The sequence below is a fragment of the Micropterus dolomieu genome, linkage group LG12, assembly GCF_021292245.1.
Source record: "Micropterus dolomieu isolate WLL.071019.BEF.003 ecotype Adirondacks linkage group LG12, ASM2129224v1, whole genome shotgun sequence".
Taxonomy (NCBI): Eukaryota; Metazoa; Chordata; class Actinopteri; order Centrarchiformes; family Centrarchidae; genus Micropterus; species Micropterus dolomieu.
The window spans coordinates 33093186-33118245 of record NC_060161.1 but is presented as its reverse complement, the minus strand read 5'-3'; the positions used below and the strand labels follow the sequence as shown (position 1 = coordinate 33118245).

Below are 25060 nucleotides of genomic sequence, written 5' to 3'. Positions count from 1 at the left end.
GGTATCGCTACTCAATACCTTTTATGGTATCGACCAAAGCAGCCCGGTATCGAAAGAATCAAAACATCTGCTGTCAAACCAGTAATTCAATCGATACTTTTTGTAGCCAGATTGCGGCAAAAAATTATTATTTGTAGGGTTTTGCTTGCAGCCAAACATGCAAGCAACACACCGAAAGAAAAAAAGGCACGCCTTTTTTTAAGTTTCCTTGAACAAAATCTGGAAGTTACTTTAATAAAGGAGACCTATTATACTGCTTTTCCCAGTCCTATATTGTAGTTCTGTAACTCCTCTATGGCAGCTTTTCATGATTGAAAGTCTTATACTGGTCCTTCTGTCTAAAACAAGCTGTAGATGCGCCTGTCTCTTTAAGACCCCACCAAAGCCCACTGTCTTCTGATTGGCCATTGTCTAATGTGTTTACCAGGTTGCTGCAGGGATAGGGCTGCATGTTCCTTTGTGGGCGTGGCCAGCATTCTCTGCCTGGAGCGAATTACCATATATGGAAATCGGGCTCAGACGTTTAAAACAGAGCGTTCAGAACAGGAGGGATTTCTTTTAAATACTTTAACCTCATTATTTGAAGCTTTGGTCATGTTTAACATGAACATCTGACATTGTAACATTATAGAAATGCCAGAAAATATGAAAAAAAGCATAATAGGTCCCCTTTAAAACTTGGGCTCTGTATGACACTGAACAACGTCCGGTGGCCGACATGAGGTGTCCATTAGTGTTGTAGTCAAGACCGCCCAAACCGAGACCAAGTCAATCTCGAGACCGAGACAAGACAAAGACTTTTAGGGGCTGAGAGCAGTCGAGACCAAGACCGAGGGAGGGCGAGGCCGAGTCAAGACCAAGACCAGTTCCCTGCATTGCATGGCACGCAATAAAATGTGGAACGAGATCATAGGTACTTCTCAAATTGATCTGAAAGATCCACATTCCCATTAAAACACCCACATACAAATACTAAGAGCTGAAATCAACGTAAGCATCGCAGGGAGGGGTGACAGCCGTTAATTAGAGTTATTGGCTGCATTTGAAGCAATTTGTTTTACTTCCAATCAAAGTTAGGATGTTAACAAATCAGACAATGCAAAAGCAATTTATTGATATTCCCAAAGTTATGGTCTTGATATAAAATCCCGAGTCCTCAATGTCCGAGACGGAGACAAGACCGAGTACAAATGCAGTCGAGACCGAGACAAGACCAAGACCATCAAAAAGTGGTCTTAAGAACAAGACCGGTCTCTTAGTGTCACTAGTGTCCATGTTTATTTTGTCTTCAGGAACTTCTGTATTATCGGGCTGATCAGGATTTCCCAGCAGCTGGTTTCAGGAAGTCCTTTAAAAAACACAAAATACATTGAATATTTCACTTTATACCACGAGGATTACTGTGCGTCTGTGTGTGGGATAAAACAGGCTGTGATAAGTTTCTGCCGGACGGTCAAGTGCAAAGGTTGTCCTGAGATGTGTGTGTGTGTGTGTGTGTGTGTTTGTGTGTGTACACCCTGTACCTGGGAGTGAGCAAACAAACAACCTTTAACCCCAAGGACAGAGTGAGAGAGAGCATGTGATGACAAGAGACGGCTTGTTAACAGTGTGTGTGTTTTAATGTGTGAAAGAGTGAGGCGTTAAAAGGGAGAGTGTGTGTTTGCGTTTGTTTTTTGGTGTGTGTGTGTGTGTGTGTGTTTTGCGGTCTCCATGGTTTTCCTCAGACGGACAGCGCTCCTTCGCTACCTGCTGCTGTCGGCCACGTTGGCTCTGCTCCTCTTCATCAGCTCCTTCTGGCTACGTAAGTTACCTTCGTCACTGTCAGCTGAATGTCGGCCATGTCGGCTCCACCTCTCTTCCTCTCTCAGACTCATAAGTTATTCTGTAACACAGTCTTTGGTTCATACTACTGAGTGGGAAATGTTCACATGGGCCCCCCTTAGTGGTGATTACATGCACAGCTTTTTAAATCTTTAAATTTTCGTTTTTAATTAATATGTCTTTCAGTACTTCTGTGGGTGGCAGATGGGAGTCATTGCCAGGTTTTCCAGGCGAATTTGGGAATTAAAAATTTAATAAAAACAAAAATGACAACAATAATAATAGCAGTAACCTAATAATTGCTGTGACCATGGCTGTATTTATCCATTAAGGGGGCCCTGGGGCAGAAATTAGCTGTGGCCCCCTTTTGGCCCCCTATTTGTGCAAATTGTTTTAGGAATATGCGCCATGCAAATTTTGATATAACCTAATAAATCCTGACCTGCCTTGAGTGCCTTGTATTACTATTATTCTTTAATGGTGTATATTCTCAAGATAATTTGCTGGTTAGTCCAACCCGTTCTCACTCCCCGACACGTCACATGGACGCATGGTCAAGACCCATTAGTGTCAGTTTGTAACGTACTGGGGATCCCTTTACCATCATAGTTCAAGGCAGTGGGGGAAGCCCTGTAGCGTCAGTTTTTGACGGTAAAGGCAGGTAAATGATATTTAACAGAAAAGACTGAGTAAGGAGGTGGTTGGAGTGGATGGAGGGCCAGAACCCCGACTTTGAACCACTTAATGTCCCGTGTGAAACAAAAAGTCAACATTTATTATTGTTATTCAGGCAAGTTACGTAAATTGACGTAAGTGACGTGTGTTAACTGATGTACGTAGTTATTTTAACCCAAACCATGATCCTTTCCTAACCTTAAGCAAGTAGTTTTGTAACAACGTTTCACGACTTTAATAACACGCTGTTTTTAAATTAGCGATGTTTCGAAACGCTAGCATTTTATTTTGAAAGTCTAACTGGACGTTGCATATTTACTGTTGCTAACTTTACAGGATGTTGCATATTTGTTGTTGCTAAGCATTGCTAACTTGACCGCGGACCTTAAACGTCTAAAAATGACGCTTAAGGGCTATCCATGGCGTTAAAAAGCGACGCCAAAGGGCTTAACCAAGCGTCAATATGTGACGAGTCTGGGAGTGAGAATGTGTTGGAAAATCAAATAATGATAAACAAAATGACACATAATAAATATTAGGCCCTGGATTTGGGGCCCTGGGGTTGTTGTCTGGCTTGTAATTCAGCCTTTAGCATGACAAGTTGTTGTTTGTTAAACAAATAAACAAACAAAGATTCAAATAAACTGGTTGATTATTTTTGCCAGTATTACCACCATCACTGATAATAATAAAGATTTCTACTGGTGATTGGCTTTACAGGTTTTCAATTCTCCCTTCTTTCCTGTCACTTTCTTGCATATTTCAGCAGCAGAATTACTCCATGAAGTCACGACAAAGCAACACAACAGTCTCTGGGTTGACACACACTTTTTATTAGGGGAAAATACTTGGTTAGTTCTCCCAATTTAGACTACGAAGTTACCAAAAACTTACTCATCATAGACCATGATCATTGACTTAGCTTTTCATCTACACTATATGGACAAAAGTACTGGGACACCCACACATTACTTTTGTCTGTGGGACTTTTTGCCTGTACATCCAGAAGAACATTTGTGAGGTCAGACACTGATGTTGGACACGAGGGCCTGGCTCGCAATCTCCGTTCTAGTTCATCCCTAAGGTGTTGGATTGGGTCGAGGTCAGGGCTCTGTGCTAGCCAGTCAAGTTCTTCCATACCAAACTGGGAAAACCCATTTCTTCATGGCGCTGGCTTGAGTCATACTGAAAGAGGAAAAGGCCAAAGACAAACTGTTGGAAAAACTGTCTAAAATGTTCTGCTGTAGCATCAAAATTTCCCCAAAGAAAGACGACACCATGACAAATGTATTGGGACGGGAGTGTCCCAGTACTTTTGTTCATTTAGTGTATATGTGCTTTAAGAGAGTCTGGCTGCTAAACTTTTTAAACAAAATTCCTGCGGAGTGGGGAATGATGACCCGATACCGAATCTCACTCTCAACCCTGCTTACAGCCAGACAACCAAAGAGAAGATTTAATATATCCAGTATTATGACTTATTTCTGCTCCATTAACTCCATAAGTTAATAGATGACGCATTAAAGAAAACTCGGAAGGCATTTATACTGTCAGTAAGACTCACTGTAAAGTTGTAACAAGTTTTTTCTCTCTTCAGCTCAGGGTGGATTCAGAGACTGTGGCAGCGCCTGGCAGCCGTGTTTGAATTTTTACCACCTAACAGTAGGACACACACACACACACACACACGTACTTCTGTCCTTGTGATGACTCTTATTCTCCGTGGCACCATCCACACTACTGCGTTTTAGTTTTAAAACAGAGACCTTTTGCTATGTTTGCACCTCCCGTCCAGACTAAAATGGCAAAAACGAAGACCTAAAGCAAAGATGTTGTTGACCCCATTTTTTGTTTTAAAACTCCGGAGGGCATTTTAGTGAAGACGGGCAAAAACGGAGGACTTTAGAAACAATGACGCAGACGCTCACGTTTGGCTCTGTGATTGGGTCTCATAAGTCATGCAAAGCAGTAACACGGTGCTACTGACGGAGTTTTAGTTTCGGTATTTTTATTACAATATTCTCTACTGTGCAAATAACACTTACAGCCTACACTTTGTCTGTGTATGTCGCCGTATTTACTTTGTGACGACTCCCAGTCTGTTTTCCACTACCACAGCCGCTGTGCTACATTCAACAGTCCTAGCTCGTTATTGGTTCATGCAAAAAAATCAGGCTGTCCTTTACCTAGTTGAATCAGAATTGTCATGTCCTACTTGTAGTCGACTGATAGTCGACTCGTGTGTTTGTGTGGCGCCGATTGCGAGCATGCGGGGTACACACGGTAGCTCCGCTTTAATCTTGAGAGGCTGCAGTCTCTATTTATTAGTCAGTGTAACTGACACTGTACATTTCCAGCCAAACTGAGTCTTGTTGACCATTTTCTCTCTGATGACCTTTCACTCACCAGTCTTGTGCAGAGTTTTTGCCGTGCTGCACAACTGCACGCACGTCGTGGTTCCTCGCGGGTCTATTTCAAGTACTATTTAAAAACGATATAATATTCTTTGTGTTGTTCATCAATGGTGATAAATGATCCGAATGTCCCACAAGGTGCGGGTATTGTAATAGGCTGTATATTAGCACTAGCAAGGACAACACAATCAACAGGTACGATTAAATGATATTTGATGACAGTTGCTGAATAGACATTCGAAAGCGTTGTGGGGAAGCTACGATAGGGAAATCCGCCGTAGCACCCGGGCATGACGGACCCCTTTTATAACCCTATGGATTGTAGAAGGAGATCAGGATCCAGGACAGAGAAAGGGGCTGGGGGGGAGGGATGCAGGATATGAGAGCGAAAAAGAGGAGCTGGGACGTGTGTGTATTTATGGAAATGCTGGCGATGACGTGGTAGATGTGTGGTCCCGATCCTGAAACTCTGCTAAGTAGCACCACTTAACTTGTTGGGAGAAAACTGGTAGTACTGTGTAAAATCAGACACACATGATCCTTGTTTCGCTGCGAAGCGTTGACTGTGAGATTTATAGTTGAATCCATCCATCCCATCGAAGCATTGAATCTTCGATTATTCGGGGTCAGCCCATTCTTTCGCCAAATCTTCTGTAACTACAGAATAGTCCATCTGCTTCATGTTTACACCGGCACTGCGCATGCCCAGTGTACCTGAACAGCCAATAGATGTGTGTTTTCTGTCGTTTTAAAGTAGACGGATATCAACTCTGATAAAAGGGTGTTGTGGACGGATATCGTATTCATTTTAAAACTAAAAAGGAGTCGTGTAGATGGGGCCTAACTCTTCAGTTTAACTGTAAAAGCCGCTGAAACCCTTACCTCTTACTCCAAATCAGCATTTTTCTTTAAACATTCTTTATAAGCAACAATTAAAGTTTGGACAAAAGGAGAACCTTTTCTTTTTTTGATTAAAAAGCTGTCCTCACTCTAAAATGGTGATTTCTTTACAACCGCGTCCTCCCTCTTGAGGTTTAAAACTCCTCTGTCTCTCCCTCTCTCTGTTTATTTCAATTCTGATTCAATACAGGTCAAAAACATGTTGCATCAGCAAATACATAAACAGAGTAAAGTAAATATACAATACATAAAAACTTACAAAACACAGTACATGAGATGAAACAAGTGCTGTTCAGTATAAAAACCTTTCTCTTACTTTTTCTTTCAGCCTGAACCTCCATTGGTCCCTGGGGAGTGGGCAGGACCTAATGGAGCTTCGCCCCTCATCCAGGAGTGTCCTGGCCAATCGTTTCAGGCCTGGCGTCTGCTGCTGCATTTAAAGTCCAGCCTGGCAGGTGCTGATGACATCCTGCTGGAGCCGTACCTGCAGAGCTGGGATCAGCTCCTCAAGTACACGCAAACTTTTGTTTAAAGGAATAGTTCAACATTTTGGGAAATACACATTTTTGAGTTAGATGAGAAGATTGGTACGTATGTCAGCACAGCATATATAAAGCTATGAGACTGTCCTCACCAGAAAAACAATATAGGTTGTTTGTTCAGCACGTTATTACGACCCATATTTACTTTAAATACAGAAAGTCTGTGTAAGGAGGTCGGATGTGTCAAACACAGGACTTTAATTAGAAAAACGATATTCAAGAATTAAGTAAATGTTGAGTTACTTGAGTTTAAAATTATAATTATTGACTTCACGTTACTGACGTAAAACACTTACTTTAACCCAAACCACAACATTTTCCTAAACCTAAGCAAATAGTTTTTGTTGCCTAAGGGCCTGTGTCCACCAAAGCGTATTTTTACCAGCTGAAAACGCCAGCTGCTGTTCTGAAAACGCCAGCTGCTGTTCTGAAAACGCCAGCTGCTGTTCTGAAAACGCCTAGCTGGGAGCACTAGGGTGCGCTTTGGAGGCACAGTGTTTTTTTACGAGACGCTGTGGTTGCTATGATACATAGCAGGCCTACTTGTTCTGCATGGAGAGAAGGCTGAAACGTGTAGAGCGAGGGGACAGTACGTGGGTTCATGAGATTTTGTGGATAAGTAAATACCTCAGCGAGGAGGCACATTGTTTCGTTCAAGAGCTGAGAAGGCTCGGGGTGGTGTTTGTCCCGCCCCTCCTGCACTGTGCACATTGAACGGCTGGGTAAAAAGTGACAGTGACGAGCGCAGCGTTTTTTCCCCAAAGCTGAACATTTTTCAACTCTCAGCGACTGAAACCACCCCCCCCCCCAAACCACTTAGCACGGAAAAGACAAAACATGGTGCTCCCATTGCAATGAATTGAAAAAAGGCCTCAGGAAAAAACGCTTTTATCGAACTGTGACCGTTTTCCCAACGTTAACCACGTGCTTTAGGTCACATGACTTACATAACATAGTTAACTTTCTTATGCGTTTTTTTGGAAGGCATGTACAGATGCCACCGTTAGGGGAGCTAATTTAGGAAATGCTGTTTAGGTTGAAGGACTTGTTAGGAGCTATAGCCAGCAGCTGGTTAGCTTAGCTTAGCATAAAGATTGGAAACGGCTTGCCTGGCTCTGTCTGAAAGTAACAATCTCCGCTTACCAGCCCTGTAAAGCTAACTGATTGTGTAAGAACAACAATTATAGGTCACAGTATTTCTTGAGCAGTTGCGAAGCCCAACGGAGACTCCAGGTCCTGGTCTCCTGGTCTGGACCAAGAAATACTCTAGTACATAACCCATCATGAAATGGTAATATGTTGTTTTTACGCTTAAGAGCTGCTAGTTGGTGGGAAGTTTTGTTGCCTTCAGACAGAGTTAGGCTAGCTGTCACTCTATTTCCAGTCTTTATGCTAAGCTAAACTATGAACTATGAAAATAAAAGTCATATTTTCTGTAGAGATGTGTGAACATCTGGCGACAGGAAAGCGAAAGTGTAAATTCCCAACACATTCTCACTTCTAAAGAAAGTTCTGTCACCCAACACACTAGCGTACAGTAGCAAAATGTGCCGGGCTAACATTAGCAACGGACAGTAAAGAAACAGGAACCGTACTCTTAGGACAGGAACACTGACACACGTTGATTTTATGGTTCACAGATGAATTTCTGATGAGATAAAATCTTGTTTCTTTCTTTCAGTTTCATGGAGTCTCTTGGGACGATGGTCAGTTTATTTTCTCAGAAGGTGAAGGAAAAGGTCGACCTGATACGAGAGCTGTCACTCAGACACAGTATAGAGGCTCATGGGAAACGGCCGCTACAAACCCCAGCATCATTTGGACTCAAAAACGGGGTGAGAGTTGCGCGTAACGACGTGTTGCAAACACATGACTGATGAAAAGAGGTTAGCTAATTTCCAGCCATTTCTCTAAATTTTCCTCTTTAGGCGTATCGTTCAGTTCGATCCATGATAGAGGCGGAGCTAAAAGCTGGTGTGGTCAACTTCTCCCGTCGTACAGATTCGGGCTGCAGGACGCTTCTGCGTCTGCATCGATCTCTGCTGTGGTTGAAGCTGATGTTGGAGGGTTTGGCTGAAGGACCAGACGCAGACGGACGATTCAAAACACCTGGAGAGCTGTGCAGGTAACAACTTACTCACTGACAGGACATGCGGTGTGTTCAAGGACCAGTCACACTGTCAGACAACACAGGGGCGCCACCTCAGTTGTAACTGCTCAGTGTGTGGTGATGAATGTTAAGTTTGTTTGTTGTTAAAAAGACTTTTAGGATTAGCATCCAGGGCACATTCATGAACGGGGTTTTATTTTTTACGTAACTTGTAATCCCACAAATTTGTTACAATAGCAAATAAAATTCTCCTTGGCATTGTAATGATACTTGATCACCACTAGGTAGTAAGCTAGTTAGCTGGACATGCTAACGTTAGCATCTTACATTAGAACAGAACACAGAATCAATACATTACTTAAACTTTTGCTCGTGATTTTGGTTTTGACAAAAAAAAAAACAACCTCCAAACTCTCTGTAAACAGAGTATCTTCCTCACTACAGCTCCATTTACACCACTACAACATGTGGAGAAATACACTGACACGCCTGCCGTGACTAGCTACTGTTGCTAAGCTATAATTGGACATTCACTGTTCGGAGGAAGAGGTTAATATTGAAGCTTTTTTGCATCAATTTAAAAAAAATACCTTAATTTTGCTCACACGCAAGATGGTGAACAAGGTAGACAATATGCTAAACATCCGTAATTTAGCATTGCCATCATGCAGTGTTTCCTACAGGAATTTGTGAGATTATAGTTGGTGGACCTCGGACCCTCCCAGGTGGAAGAAAATATTGTACATTTTAAAATGAAATGCATTAATCTGGTGCACTTTGAGAGCAAAATAAAGAGGCTAGATCTATAAAGAACTATTTGCCATTGTAAATAATTTTGTGCTCTAGTAAACAATTTGATCGTCGACACATTGTATAGATATAAATGGTGATGACGCAACACAAAATCAAAGAACAAAGTAATTGTATTTTTTTCTACTTTTGACTCATGTAACATGTTTTAATACTTCCTGTGAATATAATCAAATAATCTTATTTCCATACTGTATATACGTTGTGTTCAACACGTTATTTTGAAAAAGTGTATCCTCGCGCTTCACCAAAGTTCACCAAGTCTGATGCAGATAAATAATATTGCATGTAGTGATCGGATCTCTCAGGTAGGACTCTCCTCCTGCAATACTTGTCTTTGTAAAGTGAGAAAATGACAGAATAAAGTCGCTAACACTGTCAGCTCGCTCTGCTCCATTAGGGTGCATTTACTACAATAATTTGAATGCTTGTGCACTTCAAATTTAGGTGTGGCTAGCTTGACCGTGTTCTCACAAACGAGTGAAAGTGGATACACTCAAAACTGTTCAAACCCTTAGTTAATGTTACTGTATTTACCTCAAACGATGTTGAACTGTGAGTGAGTGTGAGCTTACAACAGCAAGGTCTTTAATGTTATTATGTGAAGTGTAAAAATAGTTTTGTACCTATAAATGTATATTCAAATTTATTTCTAGAAAATGTCCTATATCATAATATAAAATTACATCATATTATATTATATTGCCCACCCATTGAAGAAACTCCACCTTTTCGTCTTCTTCCCTGAGGGATGCATACAAGGTGGCGTTGGCGCCCCACCACCCCTGGGTGCTCCGCCAGGCTGCAGAGTTCGTCTTCCTCGCTCTCCCAGACAGACAGTACTTCCTGCAGCTGGTGTGTGTAAAGAGCCAATGGGAGGCCACGCCCGTCCTGCAAGTCATCATCCACGCCCTGACGCTGGTGCACACGCAAACTCAGCAAATCCTGGCCGAACACAACATGCTGGAGCTGCCCTAACCGACGCACCTCAGCACCCCGATTGTACGTACAAAAGTTCTGTGAAGACCTTCAAGTGTCGGGAAAAGACTAGAAACCACAACTCTGGGTGTCAGACCAGTATAACAGTATAACACCTCTTTAAAAAGTCCACGGGGGTGTATAAACTTTTTACAGACACTGTGGGAATAGTTTTACACTCTGGTTTGCTACAAAAAATTAATATTTAGATTTTTCACAGAATGTAGTTTTATTATGGTCACATATGTTGTATAGTAACAAGCAGGGTCACTTTTATTTTTTTTTGTTAACAGTGTACATGTATGTAAGCTGTATGCTGTTCATTTGGCTGCAGAAGTAAAAACATAAAAACAAGACATTGCTGTTAATAGTTGAATAATACCTGTTGAGAAAAACATGCAGTTCAAGGCACCATATGCTGCATTCAGGACCACATGGGATTTGGAAGATTTCTGATGTCACATTCGTCAAGATACCTAAAAATGTATAAAATCAATTGGGAAGCAATTTAGAGTTGAGTGACTTTAAACTACTCAGTTTGAGGAAACATCCCGTTTCCCACTTGCCCTGAATGCAACATTGAAAACAAAAGGCTTTATTGTCAGCAGTGGAATCAGAATAAACTACAACTAATAAAAACTAATGTAAGTAAGAAATTAAGTAAAAATATAAGAACTATATCAACATACAGTTTGCGTTCACTCTTCATGAAATGGCACCATGACGTTCTACACAACAAAGTTTAACAAGGACTCGCGTTTGCAAACGGGAACTGTACATGAGCTGGAAGCAGTAAATACAACACGAAGTACAACACGACTACTACTCACAAAGCTGTCAGATCAGATTACGTTTCTCTTAATGAAAACCACAGTACAGGACTGTTAATCCTGCTCACTGCTACGACCCTAGAATCATCATAACAATCACTTAAAGTTTGATCAGACTAATAATCCTTTTGCAACAGATGATAGTGGCAGACTTAAATCAGGTAACATACAACTCAGGTCCAGGTAGTCAGGGTCACTAGCTGACCCCACAAGTAGAAGGTCCTTAAACCTTCCAGCCATAGCTCTTGGCCTCTGTCTCCCTCCTTATCCGGGAGTCCCCTAATTCAACCACCATGGTAGCAGATAACGGTATTTTCTTGGAATCTTGTATGTTTGCAGACTGACTCTCTCCATTTGGGAGTCAAAACATGAGCCCATTAGATTTCAATGTGATGTAGTTAATGCACTGGAGTCTAAACACCCAGCAGATTGGCAGTTGAAGACCACCTGGTAGGGAAAGACCGAGAGATAAATTGTGAAAAGAAGCCTTCTTCAGGTTTGATGTTGGCAACGCATGTGTCCACACGTTGTATTGCTGGCTCTGTGATCTACGGAAGAGGATTAGGCCACATGTGAAACTTTTTGAGTTCTGAGTTTAAAGTCACAATTCTGAGAAAAAAAATGCAAAATGATTCTTTAATGACTCTTACAGGTACCCAATACTTCTGACTTTAATCTCAGGATTCTGAGATTAATCTTAGAATTCTGAAATCACAATTCTGAGAAAAAAGTCAGAAATCTAATCTTCAGAATTCTGACTTTAATCTCAAAATTCTGAATTTTTTGCTCAAAATTCTGACTTTTTTCTCAGAATTCTGAATTTTTTGCTCAGAATTCTGAATTTTTTGCTCAGAATTCTGACTTTAATCTCAGAATTCTGACTTTAATCTCAGAATTCTGACTTTAATCTCAGAATTCTGACTTTAATCTTAGAATTTTGAGATTAAAGTCAGAATTCTGACTTTTTTTCTCAGAATTCTGACTTTTTTCTCAGAATTCTGATTTTAGAACTCTAAGATCAGAATCCTAAGATTAATCTCAAAATTCTGACTTTAATCTCAGGCTGTGTGGTGGTAAATACCCACTCATTCACTACCCCCTATGTAGGGAGTTGAATGTAGAGTTAAAACAGTTTCGGACACTACTCCGATCATTATTTTGGCACCGTTGATGTCAGTGATATCGGAAACTCTAAAAAAAGAACTAAAAAAAGAATTCACTAGGCCCCAATCCTCTTCCATAGTAATCACCTCAGCAGAATTCCTGAAACATGCTGTAAAAGTCTTACTGAGCTTCTGAGACCTTCTTCAACAACAGTGGCATCTGGCGCACAATCATTTTTTACAACAATGATTAGATATGTTTTCGGATTTTGTTCATAAAATGTCAGTTTCATGGAGCCTGAGATAATAATAAAAACTAGAGATGAGTATCGTTTTACATTTTAGATATCAAAACACTGTTTTTTGGTACGGATACCAAATCATTATTTGTTAAATAAAACCAATGACTTGTGAAAGCAATTTTTGAAAAGTAGGGCCGGATTTCGTTTTCCCATACTGTCACTGAACAATTATTCAAAATGTTATCGAAATCGCAATATGGTGAAACTAAAACATGTAGTTCTGAAAAAAAGCATGTTAGATGGAGGTAATCTAGAACTTCTGGTGAATTTTCTGTTTCCGTTTAGCAAACTCCAAATCATAGGAGCTACAATTTTTTGATAATGGTAAAACTTGTCGCAGTATACGATTATAAATGAAGCATTGTGGTGCTACAGAGATGGGCCGACCTACAAAACACATCCTCCAGATGTAAGGCAGGATGCTTGTTTGGATCGGACACTGTGTCAATTTTTTTCAGTGAAAATGAAATCTTTAGAAAAAAATATGTTGTTCCGTTTCCCTTCAGACAGAACAGGCTAATAAAATGTCTTTTAGGACGTGGATGCGTTCAGGAAAGGGTTTTCCTCCCCCTGGTGGCTCTTCATGTGTGTTTTCAGACAGTGGCTCTGAGTGAAGGCTTTGTCGCAGACGGTGCACTGATAAGGTCTCTCTCCATTGTGGGTTCTCATGTGGACCGTCAGGTGTTCTTGGCGAGAGCACGCTTTCCCACAAACCCCACAGACAAACAGTTTGATGCCCAGGTGGGTCCTCACATGGTTGGTCAGGTGAGTCTTGCGTTTAAAAAAGCGGCCGCACTCTGAGCAGCCGTACGGTGCCTCACCGGTGTGCACGCGCGTGTGCGCCTTCAGCTCACCGTTGGATATGAAGCCTTTGCTACATATGCTGCAGAGGAACGGCCTGTCGTTGCTGTGTGTTCTCATGTGAGTTGTTAAGCCGCAGTTTGAAAAGAACGTCTTGCAGCAGATGTGGCAGAGGTACGGCCGGTCTCTGGAGGTGTGGATCTTCTCGTGCGACTTCAACGTTCCGGGAAGTTTGAAACGCTTCCCACAAACCTCACAGCCGTAACGTCTCTCCCCCGAGTGAGTCGTCTTGTGGCGAGTTAAAGATCGCAAGTCATAGAAAGATTTACCACAAACATTGCAGTGGTACTTGTCTCTACCTGCGTGCATCTTGCTGTGAGCTCTGAGCTGCGCCTTTAGACCAAACGCCTTCGGGCAAATATCACACTTGTGTGGTTTATCAGCCACGTGGACCCAACGGTGAACACTCAAGGTGGAAATCTGAGCAAAGGTTTTGCTGCAAACGTCACATTTAAACGGTCTGTCTCCTGTGTGTAGAGTGGTGTGGGAGTTGAGGCCGGTGATTGTGAGGAAAGACTTTGCACAAAATGAACAGTCGTGAGTTTTTTGATACTTTCTAAGATGTCCCTTTAACTCTTCCACAGATTCAAACTTCTCTCCACACACTCCACAAACAAGCTGTGGATCCTCAACGTGACTCCAGGCGTGTTTGATCAAACTGCCCAGTATCCTGTACCAAACTCCACAGACTTTACAGGGCGTTTTACTGCTCCCAATCAACTGCCCCTTCACACCAGACAAATTGGACTCTTGCTTCCTCCTCTTCTTTGGCGACTGCAGCTCAGGATCTGGTTTCCAGTCTTCGTCTCCGTCAAACGCCTCATCTCCTTCTTTGTCACCGTCATTGTTGGAGTCCACTTGGCTCTCAGCAGCATCATCATCAGCTTCCCCTGTTACCATGGCCTGTTGTTGGGATGTTGAGCTGCTAGACAGAAAATCCACTTTGTTACTTTACAAATGTTGAACACGGCAGCTGTGAAGCACAAATTTTAAACATTGCTTGCACATGCATTTGTAATGTTTTGAGTCCTCACATTATGGAATTAGAAATTATGACAACACTTAAAATTTCAAAATCTTTCAGTCGTACAGGTTATCCAAGGAGCGTTAAAATCAAGGGCAACTGGACTTGGTTGAAGATACTTCAAGACCAGGATCTCCGATTGTGGCCAACATAGATAGAAGAAGTAGAAAGCTCCTTTTGAGGTACAGCACCGAGCCACTGGTATAACTTTGTGGACTACACATGGGACCCAAGAAGTGCAGACCTTCACAGAACACATGAACTCTGTGGACAGTGACACCAAGTTCACAGAAGAGGATGTCACCGACATCACTTTGGCCGTGTTGGACCGTGCCCTACGCATTGACGACAACAGGAGCCTCCAAATTGGAGTATACCGGAAACCAACACACAGACCAATATTTACTCTTTGACTGTCACCGAAGTTATCAGGACCCTGCACAACTAAGCTGATAATATACTAACAAGTAACCGAGCCCAAGAGAAGAGAACACCTGAAGGATACACTTAAAGCTTGTTTGTTGAACCATCTCTCAAGGGGGGGGAGGTTTGTGACACCAATTATCCCCCCACCTACAATGCTATCCTTTTTGAACAAGCACTCACATTTGGCCTTGTGACAATGCGAAGGGACTGTCACTCAGACTTGGAATAAATCCACACTACTACATTTTATACAACAGTTTTAAAACAGCTCTTGACTTTAGCCCTCGTTGACAACACTTCCCTGTTTGGAGCCGCACATATATATAAAATCAGCGTATATGTCCGCCAATAAATCACAAGGACCTGAAGTACAGATCAACTGTAAAATATCACACAAAGTTTATATGTTATGGGTTGAAGAAAATAAATATCTGCTGTTCTACTGGTAAATTATTTTTAAATTACCTTGAGCTGAGCTTGGCTTCATCAGTTTTTATCACTTCAGCGGCCGTGGACGGAGAATCGGTGGTGGTGTCGTCGTTTCTCTGTAAAAGGTGGAACTCTTCTTCCTCTTCTTCCTCCTCCTCCTCTCCTGTCTGCAAGAGTTTGTTCCCAAATTATGTTTTTAATTTAAATCAAATCTGATGCTAGTTTAATTTACTTAACTATCTCATATGAAACCTTAAATAGTGTCAGAGCCTTACAGAGCAGGGACATATACAGTATCTCAGAAAAGTGAGTACACCCCTCACATTTTTCTAAATATTTAATTATATCTTTTCATGTGACAACACTGAAGAAATGACACTTTACTAGAATGTAAAGAAGTGAGTATACAGCTTGTATAACAGTGTAAATTTGCTGTCCCCTCAAAATAACACATTGCATTAATGTCACATGAAAAGATACATTTGATGGGTGATGGGTGTGCTCACTTGTCTGAGATACTGTATGTGGTATAAGAAGTGGATAATTCTACAGTATCTACCTTCAGTCGGATGTAAAGGAGCGTCTTTTCTACGCCGGTGGACTTCATGCTCCTGTAGATCTCCTCTGGTGTCAGCGTCTTCACTTTGAGCCGCTGGAGCCTCCTGCTCCTGTCGGACTTGAAGACGTGAAAACGTTTGTCGTCTCCTGCCAGCTGAGGGAAGGTGGACCTCAGCAAGTCCAGGAACTCTGCCTCCTGTAGGCCACGAGGACACTGCAATTCTTGCACCGGACATTTCTGAAACACTGAAACAGACAAAAGATTCACCAAGATTTACAGATTACCCCTTAACAACCTCCATCCAGCGAGTCACACTGTGGCCCCCCTGATGGACTTCAACACAGCAACACAAACCCTCCCTCACCAGGAAACATGCCCAAATCTGTTCCCCTTGGTTTCTATCTATTTTTAGGGGCATTTGTGAGTGAAATACTCGCACTGTAGAGCCCTGTTGAGGTGGGTGTCGAGGATGCCATCATCTACCTGCTCCAGCGAGCCCACACTCACTTGGACAAGGCTGGTAACACTGAGGATCATGTTCTTTGATTCCTCCACTGCCTATTCTACTGCCGGAGAAGCACCAAAAGATGCAGGTAGATACCTCCTAGGTTACTGACTACCTGATGGACAGACCCCAGATTGTGCGACGGAGGGGATCTGAGCGGTGGCATTAGCTCAATCAGTGGGAATCTGGCTTGAGTCCAGCATGGACCACTGGGCCTTGCTGAGGAACCAAAGGTGATGTAAAATAAAATGTGATTCATGAGACCACGCCACCTTCTTCCATTGCTCCGTGGTCCAGTATTTTAAACTTCGCTCCCCACATGCATCAGTGAGCCTTGGTCTGTAATGACCCTGTCGCCAGTTCACCGCTTTTCCTTCCGTGGACCTCTTTTGACAGGTACTGACCACTGCAGATTATTTTGGAGATGCTCTGACCCAGTTATCTAGCCATCAGAACTTGTCCCAAGTTGCTCAAATCTTTACACCTAATGCCCACTTTTCCTGCTTCTAACACATCAACTTTGAGGACACAATGTTCACTTTCTGCCTAATATATGCCACCCTCTGACACGTGCCATGGTAACGAGATAATCAGTGTCTTTCACTTCACCTGTCAGCGGTCATAAGGTTGTGTTTTATTTATTTATTTAATTTTAATTTTTTTTTTTTTAACACATACGCTTTGATTACTTGTTTTATGAAATGTATGGGGTTGATTGTTCTTATGTAGTTTGTATGATGCTTTAGCAATAATGTTGTTACACATTCATGGCAATAAAGCTAATTTGAATAAGGTTATGGCTGATGGGTGTCTATGTTGTGTTTTCTTTTTTTTTAACCTCATGCGTGTTTTGTGCAAGTTGTTCTATCTATCTTCCAACATGCATTTAGTCCATTCATAACTGCATCTTTTAAATTCACCATTTTTTGAGAGGACGTCGGACTGGGAATCGTCCAGCATGCACACTTTGAGGAAGTGGTGAGTCGGTCCTTCACCCAGGCGAGGTCTGCCACGCCTCCTCTTCCCAGACGAACTGCTGGGAGATGATAACCTGAAACATGAATATTTAGTTAATACACAATATCTGATTATCCTGGATGACTTTACGTGCTATTTAAAAAAGCAGATTTAAATTGGAAGTTTTACCAAGAACTTTGGCATAAGATTTTGCTGAAATAAAAAACAATTCTGAAATACAAACTGATTTGCTCAGATCTGTGAGCAAAAATATTTAGTTACCAGGGGCACGTTTGGGTTTCATCAGCCGACATGGTGGCGGAGCTGGGTGGAGAATCTTTAGTGGCATCATCTGGCCTCTGTACAGGATGAAGGTCTTTGCCGCTGGTCTGGGGATCCTCTCCTGTCTGTAACAGGTTTGTTCCCCCCCAAAAAAGAGACCGATCTCTGCATCAAACTGCCCCACCCGTGATATTAAAACAACTAGCCAAACAGGCAATAAAAGGGGCAATGTTGCTGGTTAAAAAAAATAATTTTTAATTCAAAGTACCTTCAGTCGGATGTAGAGGGCTGAGTGTCCTGCTCCGGTGAGCCTGATGCTCCTGTAGATCTCCTCTGGTGTCAGCGTCTTTGCTCTCAGAGACTGGAGCCTCCTGCTCCTGTCGGATGTGAAGAAGTCAAAATGTTTCTGAGCAGCCAGCTGAGGGAAGGTGGACCTCAGCAGGTCGAGGAAGTCCGCCTCCTGCAGTCCCAGAGGACACTGCAGCTCCTGCACCGGACATTTCTGAAACACTGAAACAGGGAAAAAATTATTGTGACGTTAAGTTAATCTTGAACTGAAGCCTCTGTGCAGATAAGTTATTAATTCAGTCACTAATCAATCATAACGTATAGGACTAATAATAAGTCTTTGAACTGTACCGCTTCTTGAGAGCATATCGGCTTGTGAGTGCTCCAGGATGCGGATCTTGAGATCGATGTGGTCCTGTGTGTCAATGATCCGAGGTCTGCCGAGCCTTCTCCTGTCAGACCGGCCTCTGGGGGAAAATGACCTGGAGAGTGAAGATTGTTAGCAGGTTAATAACAAAATAACTTCTTCTGACTTCATGTCTTTATGTTAAATATATACTACACGGTCAAAAGTATGTGAACACTGGAATATTACACCCACGTGTGGTTGTAGAACATTAAATATGTATTCTCCTGTTGATCAGCGTTTCTCTACTATAAATGTGATTATGGCACCGTTTCACCTCAACAATAAATTTATTCATTTTAGTACAGTTATAAACTCCTGGACTCTAATAGCTCCTGTGTTTCAGCAGGTTTTCTGTTCATGTTCAAAACCTTCTGCACAATTCAGGCAGAAATCTCACCACAAATCCACACACACGTTCATCACCTCCGATGAAGTGCACCTCACCGTCCTAAACAGAGCAATGTTGCGCCTCAGTTTTTAGATGTTTATATTGCAAAACTCTACCAGCTCCTTTACTGTGCGAGAAAAGTGATGTTTGGCGTGACAGCGTGTGGAAAGTGTAAATTGTGCGAGTCTCTGGCTCAATATGTGAGAGTTGGCAGCTCTGCTACCGTGAGAGTTTTCAACTCTATGGGAAATATTGTCCCGTTTTAATGTTGGGGGATCCCATGGCACGATATCTTGTCACACCCCTCGTAAATAGCTAATAACATCCAGCCAACAACTTGTTGACCACAGGGGTGTCCACATACTTTTGGTTTGGCAGTATGAGTGGGCTGAAGCAGGATTTGAGACCTTGATTTTATTTGATAATCTGGGTCCTTCAGATCTTCTCGTCTCTTTCTGGAGCTAGTTGCCGGTTGTGCTGACAGCTGCTGCTCTTCGTCGTCACCCTCTTCATCATCATCATCATCAAACCACATGAGGCCCAGGCTCCCAGTGTCCTCCACACCTGGACACAGATGGAGTCAAACATCTCAAGTCCCATTTTGAATTTAATACTGTGTGTATGATGGCTGAGAAACACAACTACATCATCTGCATAATATGACATACATCATGAATAGATTCATTGATTGGGCCTATAAAAATATTCACTTTCATGTTATTCTTTAAAAAAAACCAAAAAAAACGTAAATGATTAATCAACAATCAAAATGTTTTCCAATTAATTTACTGTCAATCAACTAACTGATTAATTGACTAACTGCTTTGGCAGTAAATTTCTTCATATTTATGTGCATATAATTTACAAATGTAATGTTTTTGGTATTTTTAAAAACTTAATTTGCCTATCACCATCTACAAATAAGGTGCAACGTATTACATAACTCTGGGCTCGGGTCATACCATGGTTTTTGAGTCACGGATTGGATCTTCTTTTCGGATCAGGTCCTTAGGATCAATTACGTTACACACCACTAATGTTTAACCCAAAAAACAAAATAAAACATAAATGTAAGTAAGGTAAAAAAAAAAACTAAGAAAAACTATAAATTCTCAACTTCTGCTGATACACATTTTACAACTACTACTACTACGCTTTCACTTTGAATTTTAAAATCTGATATATTGGCCAAAATTATTTTTTCTTCTTTTCAGAAACACATAACAAACAAAAATGATCTTGTTATAAGACTGCAATTAGCTCACATCTGCCAATAATATCGGTTCAGCTCAATTTACCACCTGCACTTCAACCCCTTTCAGCACTTTCATTGCAAATTTATTCAGTGCTTTCACTTAAATAGAAGCTTTAACTTCTTTCACTTTCATTTGAACTTCTTTCAGCAATTATATTTCAACATCCACTCTTTCAGTATTTCAATGATTTCCAACACTTAAACTGCAAATTTTTAGCAGCGAGCAACGTCATGCAGCTCTTAATAACTTTAATTGGTTTCTTGTGAAGACCCACATACCTGACTGATGTGTGCGCCGCCGCCGCCGCTGCTCCTCCTCCTCCTCCTCCTCCTCCTCCTCCTCCTCCTCAGGGCCTTCAACATCTGGGTTCAGGGCTTCATGTGGTCAAGCACAAGTAAAAGAAAGTCAGTTAATATGAGTGTTTTCATAGCAGCTTTTATCAGATATGCAACACTGTTATTTCAGGATTTCTGGAAAACCAAAGGTCCCTGAAATCAAAGTCCCGCATAACGTTAGTGTAACAAAACTGACAAAAAGGCCCCATGAACCAAATGTTAAAACCGACTTCATTTACAACATTAAATATAACTTTTTGTACGCCGATTTTTAAGTGATATCGTGAAAACATGTGTAAGCTTCGACTTTATGTCCTCCGCAGTCTGCACGTTTGTCAGCGGGCAAATAAACTTTAAATTAGCAGTTTTTTAAACAAAGTTCCGCATCTTAAAAGAACAAAGCGTGCCATTTATTACTGCGTTAACTCAGCCACTTACCTCTTTTCTCTAGTTTGACCCGAGGCTGCAGGAGAACCTCCAGCTGCCTCCTCTGCCGGTCGATCTCCCGTCTGAAGCCCGAAGCCTCCTCCTCGTACCCGGCTACGGTTCTCTCTACCACCGCTAAGATTTCCTGCGCGGCTGTTGTCAGTTTCTCGGTGACGATTCCTCTCAGGATCTCCGTCTTGGACATGTTATTGAGGCTGTCGAGGTTCTCCGAGCCGCCGCTGTTCCCGTTCATCCAGTAAAGCATCTTTAATTTGTTCTCGCAGCTCTAATTTTACGTACGAGTACCTGTGCACATTTGCACGAACGTTGTTGTTCCGGGTTTGGGTGCCTCAGCAAATGTTGTCCGACGACACACACAAACATAAAGCGGAAATAGCAGAAACAGATCACAATTTATGGCCCAATCCAAATGTCCCCCCTAAGCCCTAAACCCTGAACCCTTACAGACTTTACTGACGTCACTTGCAAAGTGATTGAGTCCAAGAGGCTGCAAGGGCTCAAAATGCTGTAAACAGGAACGGGACAGCACTTTGCCACTTTATCACGTTACCTTGACGACGCTGAAACACGTTGCACACTTTTTATTTTATGTTTTTGCCTGATTTTTTTAAGTCCTGCAGGCTCTCGCCCTACAGAGTGGAGGAGAGGTAAATATCAATCTACATTTGTCAATAATCAATGCATTATTGTTGGTCAAAACAGCACCATTAATCAAAAACTAAAATAAATGGTTGAGTAAATTAAGTGTGCAATAAGGTGATTGTATTCTTCTGACTTCATGTGTCATCTTAAATCTATGTTAAGAAAAATTCTAATAATTTTAGCATCAGCGTTGGTTTCCATGCTTGTTTGTTTACCGTTCTTCTTCTTCTCCTATAAGGCAGATTTGCTGTGATGTTTTTCTCGCTTCCCTTTTATAAATCATCCAAGATCAAATGTGGACCCTCATGTGCATCAGGCTCCACAATGGACTGTGATGGGGCTTTAAAGTCAAGATGCTTTGCTCCAAAGAGCTAAAAACACATCGGAGCACGACAGTGTTGGTTGGCATTTGCAACTTGCTGGTAACTAGTTATTTATTATACTAACGCTTATGATATCCCATTAAAATGACCACCTGTTTGAATGTAAACAGGGACATGACTTCATGTAAAGTCCAGTGTTTCCTGTTTTCACAGTTCAGTGTGGCCGCCAGAGTTTAATCTGTTTCCTAATGAAGCGAAAACATTCTCAAACTTCTCATTATAACATACAATGTCATTGTTTTCCGCCATTGATTTGGGAAAGTATCTGTCAAACAACCTAAATTGAAAGTGCCATATGTCTTTGTTATTTAGTATATATATAAATAAGATATTAAATCAATATAAATAAGTTATTTAAGGACTTTTAAAAAGTTACTAAGTAACTTTTACTTTTACTTGAGTAGATTTTTATACCGGTAGTTTTACTTGTACTGAAGTAAAAGCTCATCAAAGTAATCATACTTTTACTTAAGTAGAATATTTTCCTCCACAGTAACTAAAGCCTTTTGTATTTGTTTTAAAATAAACTCTGTATTTCTACCTCGTTTCCAAATAGCCCCATCATCTGCAAATACAGACTGCCCAATCCCTCTCTCCAATATTACTAAATATATCGTTTATCATTATATTAAAAAAGACTGGACTTATGACACTTCCTTGAGGGGTACCATTTTCTATTTTAAAACATTTTGATCTCCATCCACTCACTTGCACTTGAATTGTTCTATTCATTAAGAAATCTTTAATCCAATTAAACATTCTACCTTTAATCCTAATCATACATTTTAATCATCAGTCCTTCCTTCCACAAGCAGTCATAAGCTTTCTCAATATCTAAAAATACAATTACCACTACTTCTTTATTATTAAATGCCTTCTTGATATCTTGATCTAAAACTAACTCCATTGTTGATCTTCTGTCTCTACAACCATTTTGAAATTCAGTGAAGTAAACTTGTTTTCATTCTTTCCATGATTTTGCACTGATGTTAATGCAATAGGCCGATACGAGCTGTTAGACAGAAAATCAGTCAACGAGTGTTTTGTCATCAAACACATCAGTAGATCAATTAGTTCCACCTGTTGAAGTTTTGTTGATTTTGTAAAAGCAATAAAAGAGCAGCCATGTGGATTAAACAAGTTTGCCCATTTATACTCCTGCGTAGGGTCTACGTGGCTCCGCTCTTGTTAAAGTAAAATCTGTCTGGCACAATATGGTATCCTCATACTCATAACAGGCTGCCGGGTAGGAAAGGTTTAAAAAAAAAAAAAGAAAACAAAAAGAAAGGATTAGCACATGCAGGTAGCAGGGATTGTCTGAGCTACAGAGAGCTGAGGGGAGTAAAAAATGTTTTGCAGTGAAAAAGTAGCTGCCTGCTCTCATCCAGCCAATCCGCAGTCCCTCCTGACCGGCCTGCTGCTCCTCCTCTCAAGGAGTAGATTTTAATGATCATCATCACTGTAAAAACTTACTTGGATCTAAAAAATTAGGCAACAATTTCCAACCACTTTTTGTTAGTTTTTTTTAAGTTGGGAAAACTCAGTAGGCTACTAAACATTTTAGTGTAGTAAAATATTAAGTAGAGTCTACAAAAAAAGTGCCAAAAAATTTAGTTCAACCATTGTCATGATGGACAGTGTTATAACCACAAACTTAATTAAAATAAGTTATATTTAAAAGAAAAATTTGAATCAATTCATGTACTTATTTTCATTAAATGTTTTCTTTTTTTCTGTTATAAAAGTGCAATTTACTTCAAAAAATTTGTTAGCATTGGCATAAATTTAAGAAAGAAAAGAGAGGTATTGGTTTCCAACATTTATTAAACAGCCATTAATTGACACAATCTTCTGACTTACGTGTAGTAGAACCTTCACAGTACAGCACCTTTTCTTTGTATACACAGTAATTTTGGAGGGACAAATTCTACTGTTTGCTGCCTCATGCATCATTTTCCTCATTGAATGTCCGAAACCCCTTTTTTCTCACCAGGCACAGCTCCAGTTTTGGTCTTCCGTCAGATTTAATCTTAAATTGCTGCTGTAGTGGTAGTTTAGTAAAAGTATTTATTATAACTAAAAACTCCAAATCAGCTAAAGTTGCTAACAGCTCCCGTTAATTCATCTGAATGACATTGGTCGTATGCTGTGATTAGAGGGCAGCCTGGCTTCCCTTGGCCTCTGGGAGAAAACACCACTAAAAAATATAAGCTTTTTCTTCAGATTAAGATAATGATTCAACATCACATCTTCTTTCGAGACCAAAAAACTGCAAATGTGTGTTCAAATCCACACACAACACAGAGCAATTTCAATAAATAACATAATACAAATTAACCAACCTACTGTAACAACCTAAATAATAATAATATTTTATGTACAGATATTTAACATAATAAATCCAATAATATTTACATTGTATAAAGTAACATTAGTGTGTGGCTTTTTCAGACACTCTTCAGATCACCAAATGAATGCTGGTGGATATTAGTGCTGGTGGAAAACTAGGTCATCTAGGTTCTTGACAAACCCATGTTATTTCAAAGTGGGAAAGACCAGTAAAGAACAAATTCACCAATTAAAAATAGAATAAAACATTTATAGGCTATTGAATGAAAAGCCCAGATGTCCCCTTTTCCCACCAGCAATTAAACACAGCATGTATTTATCGATCTGTGTGGAGCTGCATTCCTCTCACAAATGTAACACCATCCATATCTGTCCAGCATTTACAGATAACAAAAAAGTAAATACAAAATAATGTCAAATGTTTTCCTATATTTGCTCAATTTAAAAATCTGTACATAAAATAAAAATGGGAGAATACACAAAGGTCATTGAGCAGGCAGTAATGGTCATAAATCTACTGGGAATGGAAAATAAAAAAAGTTTTGCATAGGGCTCTACTTGTTTGTTTTCCTTGTATCTGCTTCCCCTTGGACAAATAATCCATAAACATGGCATTTCTTTTCATATTTATGCTAATGACACACAAATATACTTGCCCGTCAAATCCACAGACCCTGGAATGCTGAGTTCACTTAACAGCTGCCTTTGTGAAGTTAAAAAATGGATGTCAAATAATTTCCTCCAGCTGAACTCAGACAAAACAGAAATCCTGGTCATCGGGTCCCAGCAGATGGCAAATCAAATACTGTCATCTGCTGGTTCCCTAGTAAATCACATTAAGCCTGTGGCAAAGAACCTTGGTGTTTGGTTTGATAGTAATTTAAATTTCGAGCAGCACACCACAAAGCTTGTTCAATCATGTTTTTATCAACTTAGAAATATAGCTAAAATTCGATCTATGTTAACTTTTAAGGACACCGAGACCATTTTACACGCCTTCATCTCATCACGCCTGGATTATTGCAACAGCCTTTT

General features: G+C 40.8%; 3 protein-coding genes across 6 annotated transcripts in view; 2 read left to right on the top strand and 1 right to left on the bottom strand.

Moving 5' to 3' along the window:
* Positions 1-1710: 1710 nt before the first annotated feature.
* On the top strand, positions 1711-15246 carry gltpd2a (glycolipid transfer protein domain containing 2a). Of its 2 annotated transcripts, XM_046065511.1 has the most exons (7): positions 1711-1801; positions 4094-4158; positions 6139-6320; positions 8034-8187; positions 8281-8477; positions 10022-10274; positions 13931-15246. In XM_046065511.1, the coding sequence occupies exons 1-6, from the start codon at positions 1711-1713 to the stop codon at positions 10248-10250; spliced, it is 918 nt and encodes a 305-aa protein (XP_045921467.1). In that variant the 3' UTR covers positions 10251-10274; positions 13931-15246. The 2 variants fall into 2 exon arrangements, with proteins under 2 accessions (XP_045921467.1, XP_045921466.1); XM_046065510.1 differs by lacking the exon at positions 13931-15246 and having other exon boundaries at positions 10022-10606.
* On the bottom strand, positions 12126-21170 carry LOC123980889 (zinc finger protein 37-like). 2 transcript variants are annotated; one of them, XM_046065460.1, is made up of 10 exons: positions 20643-21170; positions 20148-20243; positions 19021-19177; positions 18168-18298; positions 17797-18038; positions 17529-17653; positions 17210-17340; positions 15785-16029; positions 15262-15392; positions 12126-14271 (listed from the first exon to the last, which is right to left on the bottom strand). In XM_046065460.1, exons 1-10 carry the CDS (start codon positions 20893-20895, stop codon positions 13017-13019), a joined length of 2766 nt encoding a protein of 921 aa, XP_045921416.1. In that variant the 5' UTR covers positions 20896-21170; the 3' UTR covers positions 12126-13016. The 2 variants fall into 2 exon arrangements, with proteins under 2 accessions (XP_045921416.1, XP_045921417.1); XM_046065461.1 differs by having other exon boundaries at positions 12126-14268; positions 20643-21169.
* Positions 21171-21243: 73 nt separating this feature from the next.
* LOC123980933 (type-2 ice-structuring protein-like) overlaps positions 21244-25060 on the top strand; it is an 11175-nt gene continuing 7358 nt past the window's right edge. The window contains exons 1-2 of one of the 2 annotated variants that reach the window (XM_046065553.1): positions 21244-21298; positions 21532-21715. The gene's annotated coding sequence lies outside the window, so the exon portion shown is untranslated. Of the gene's footprint in view, positions 21716-25060 lie in introns of both variants that reach the window. The other variant, XM_046065552.1, reaches the window with a different exon arrangement.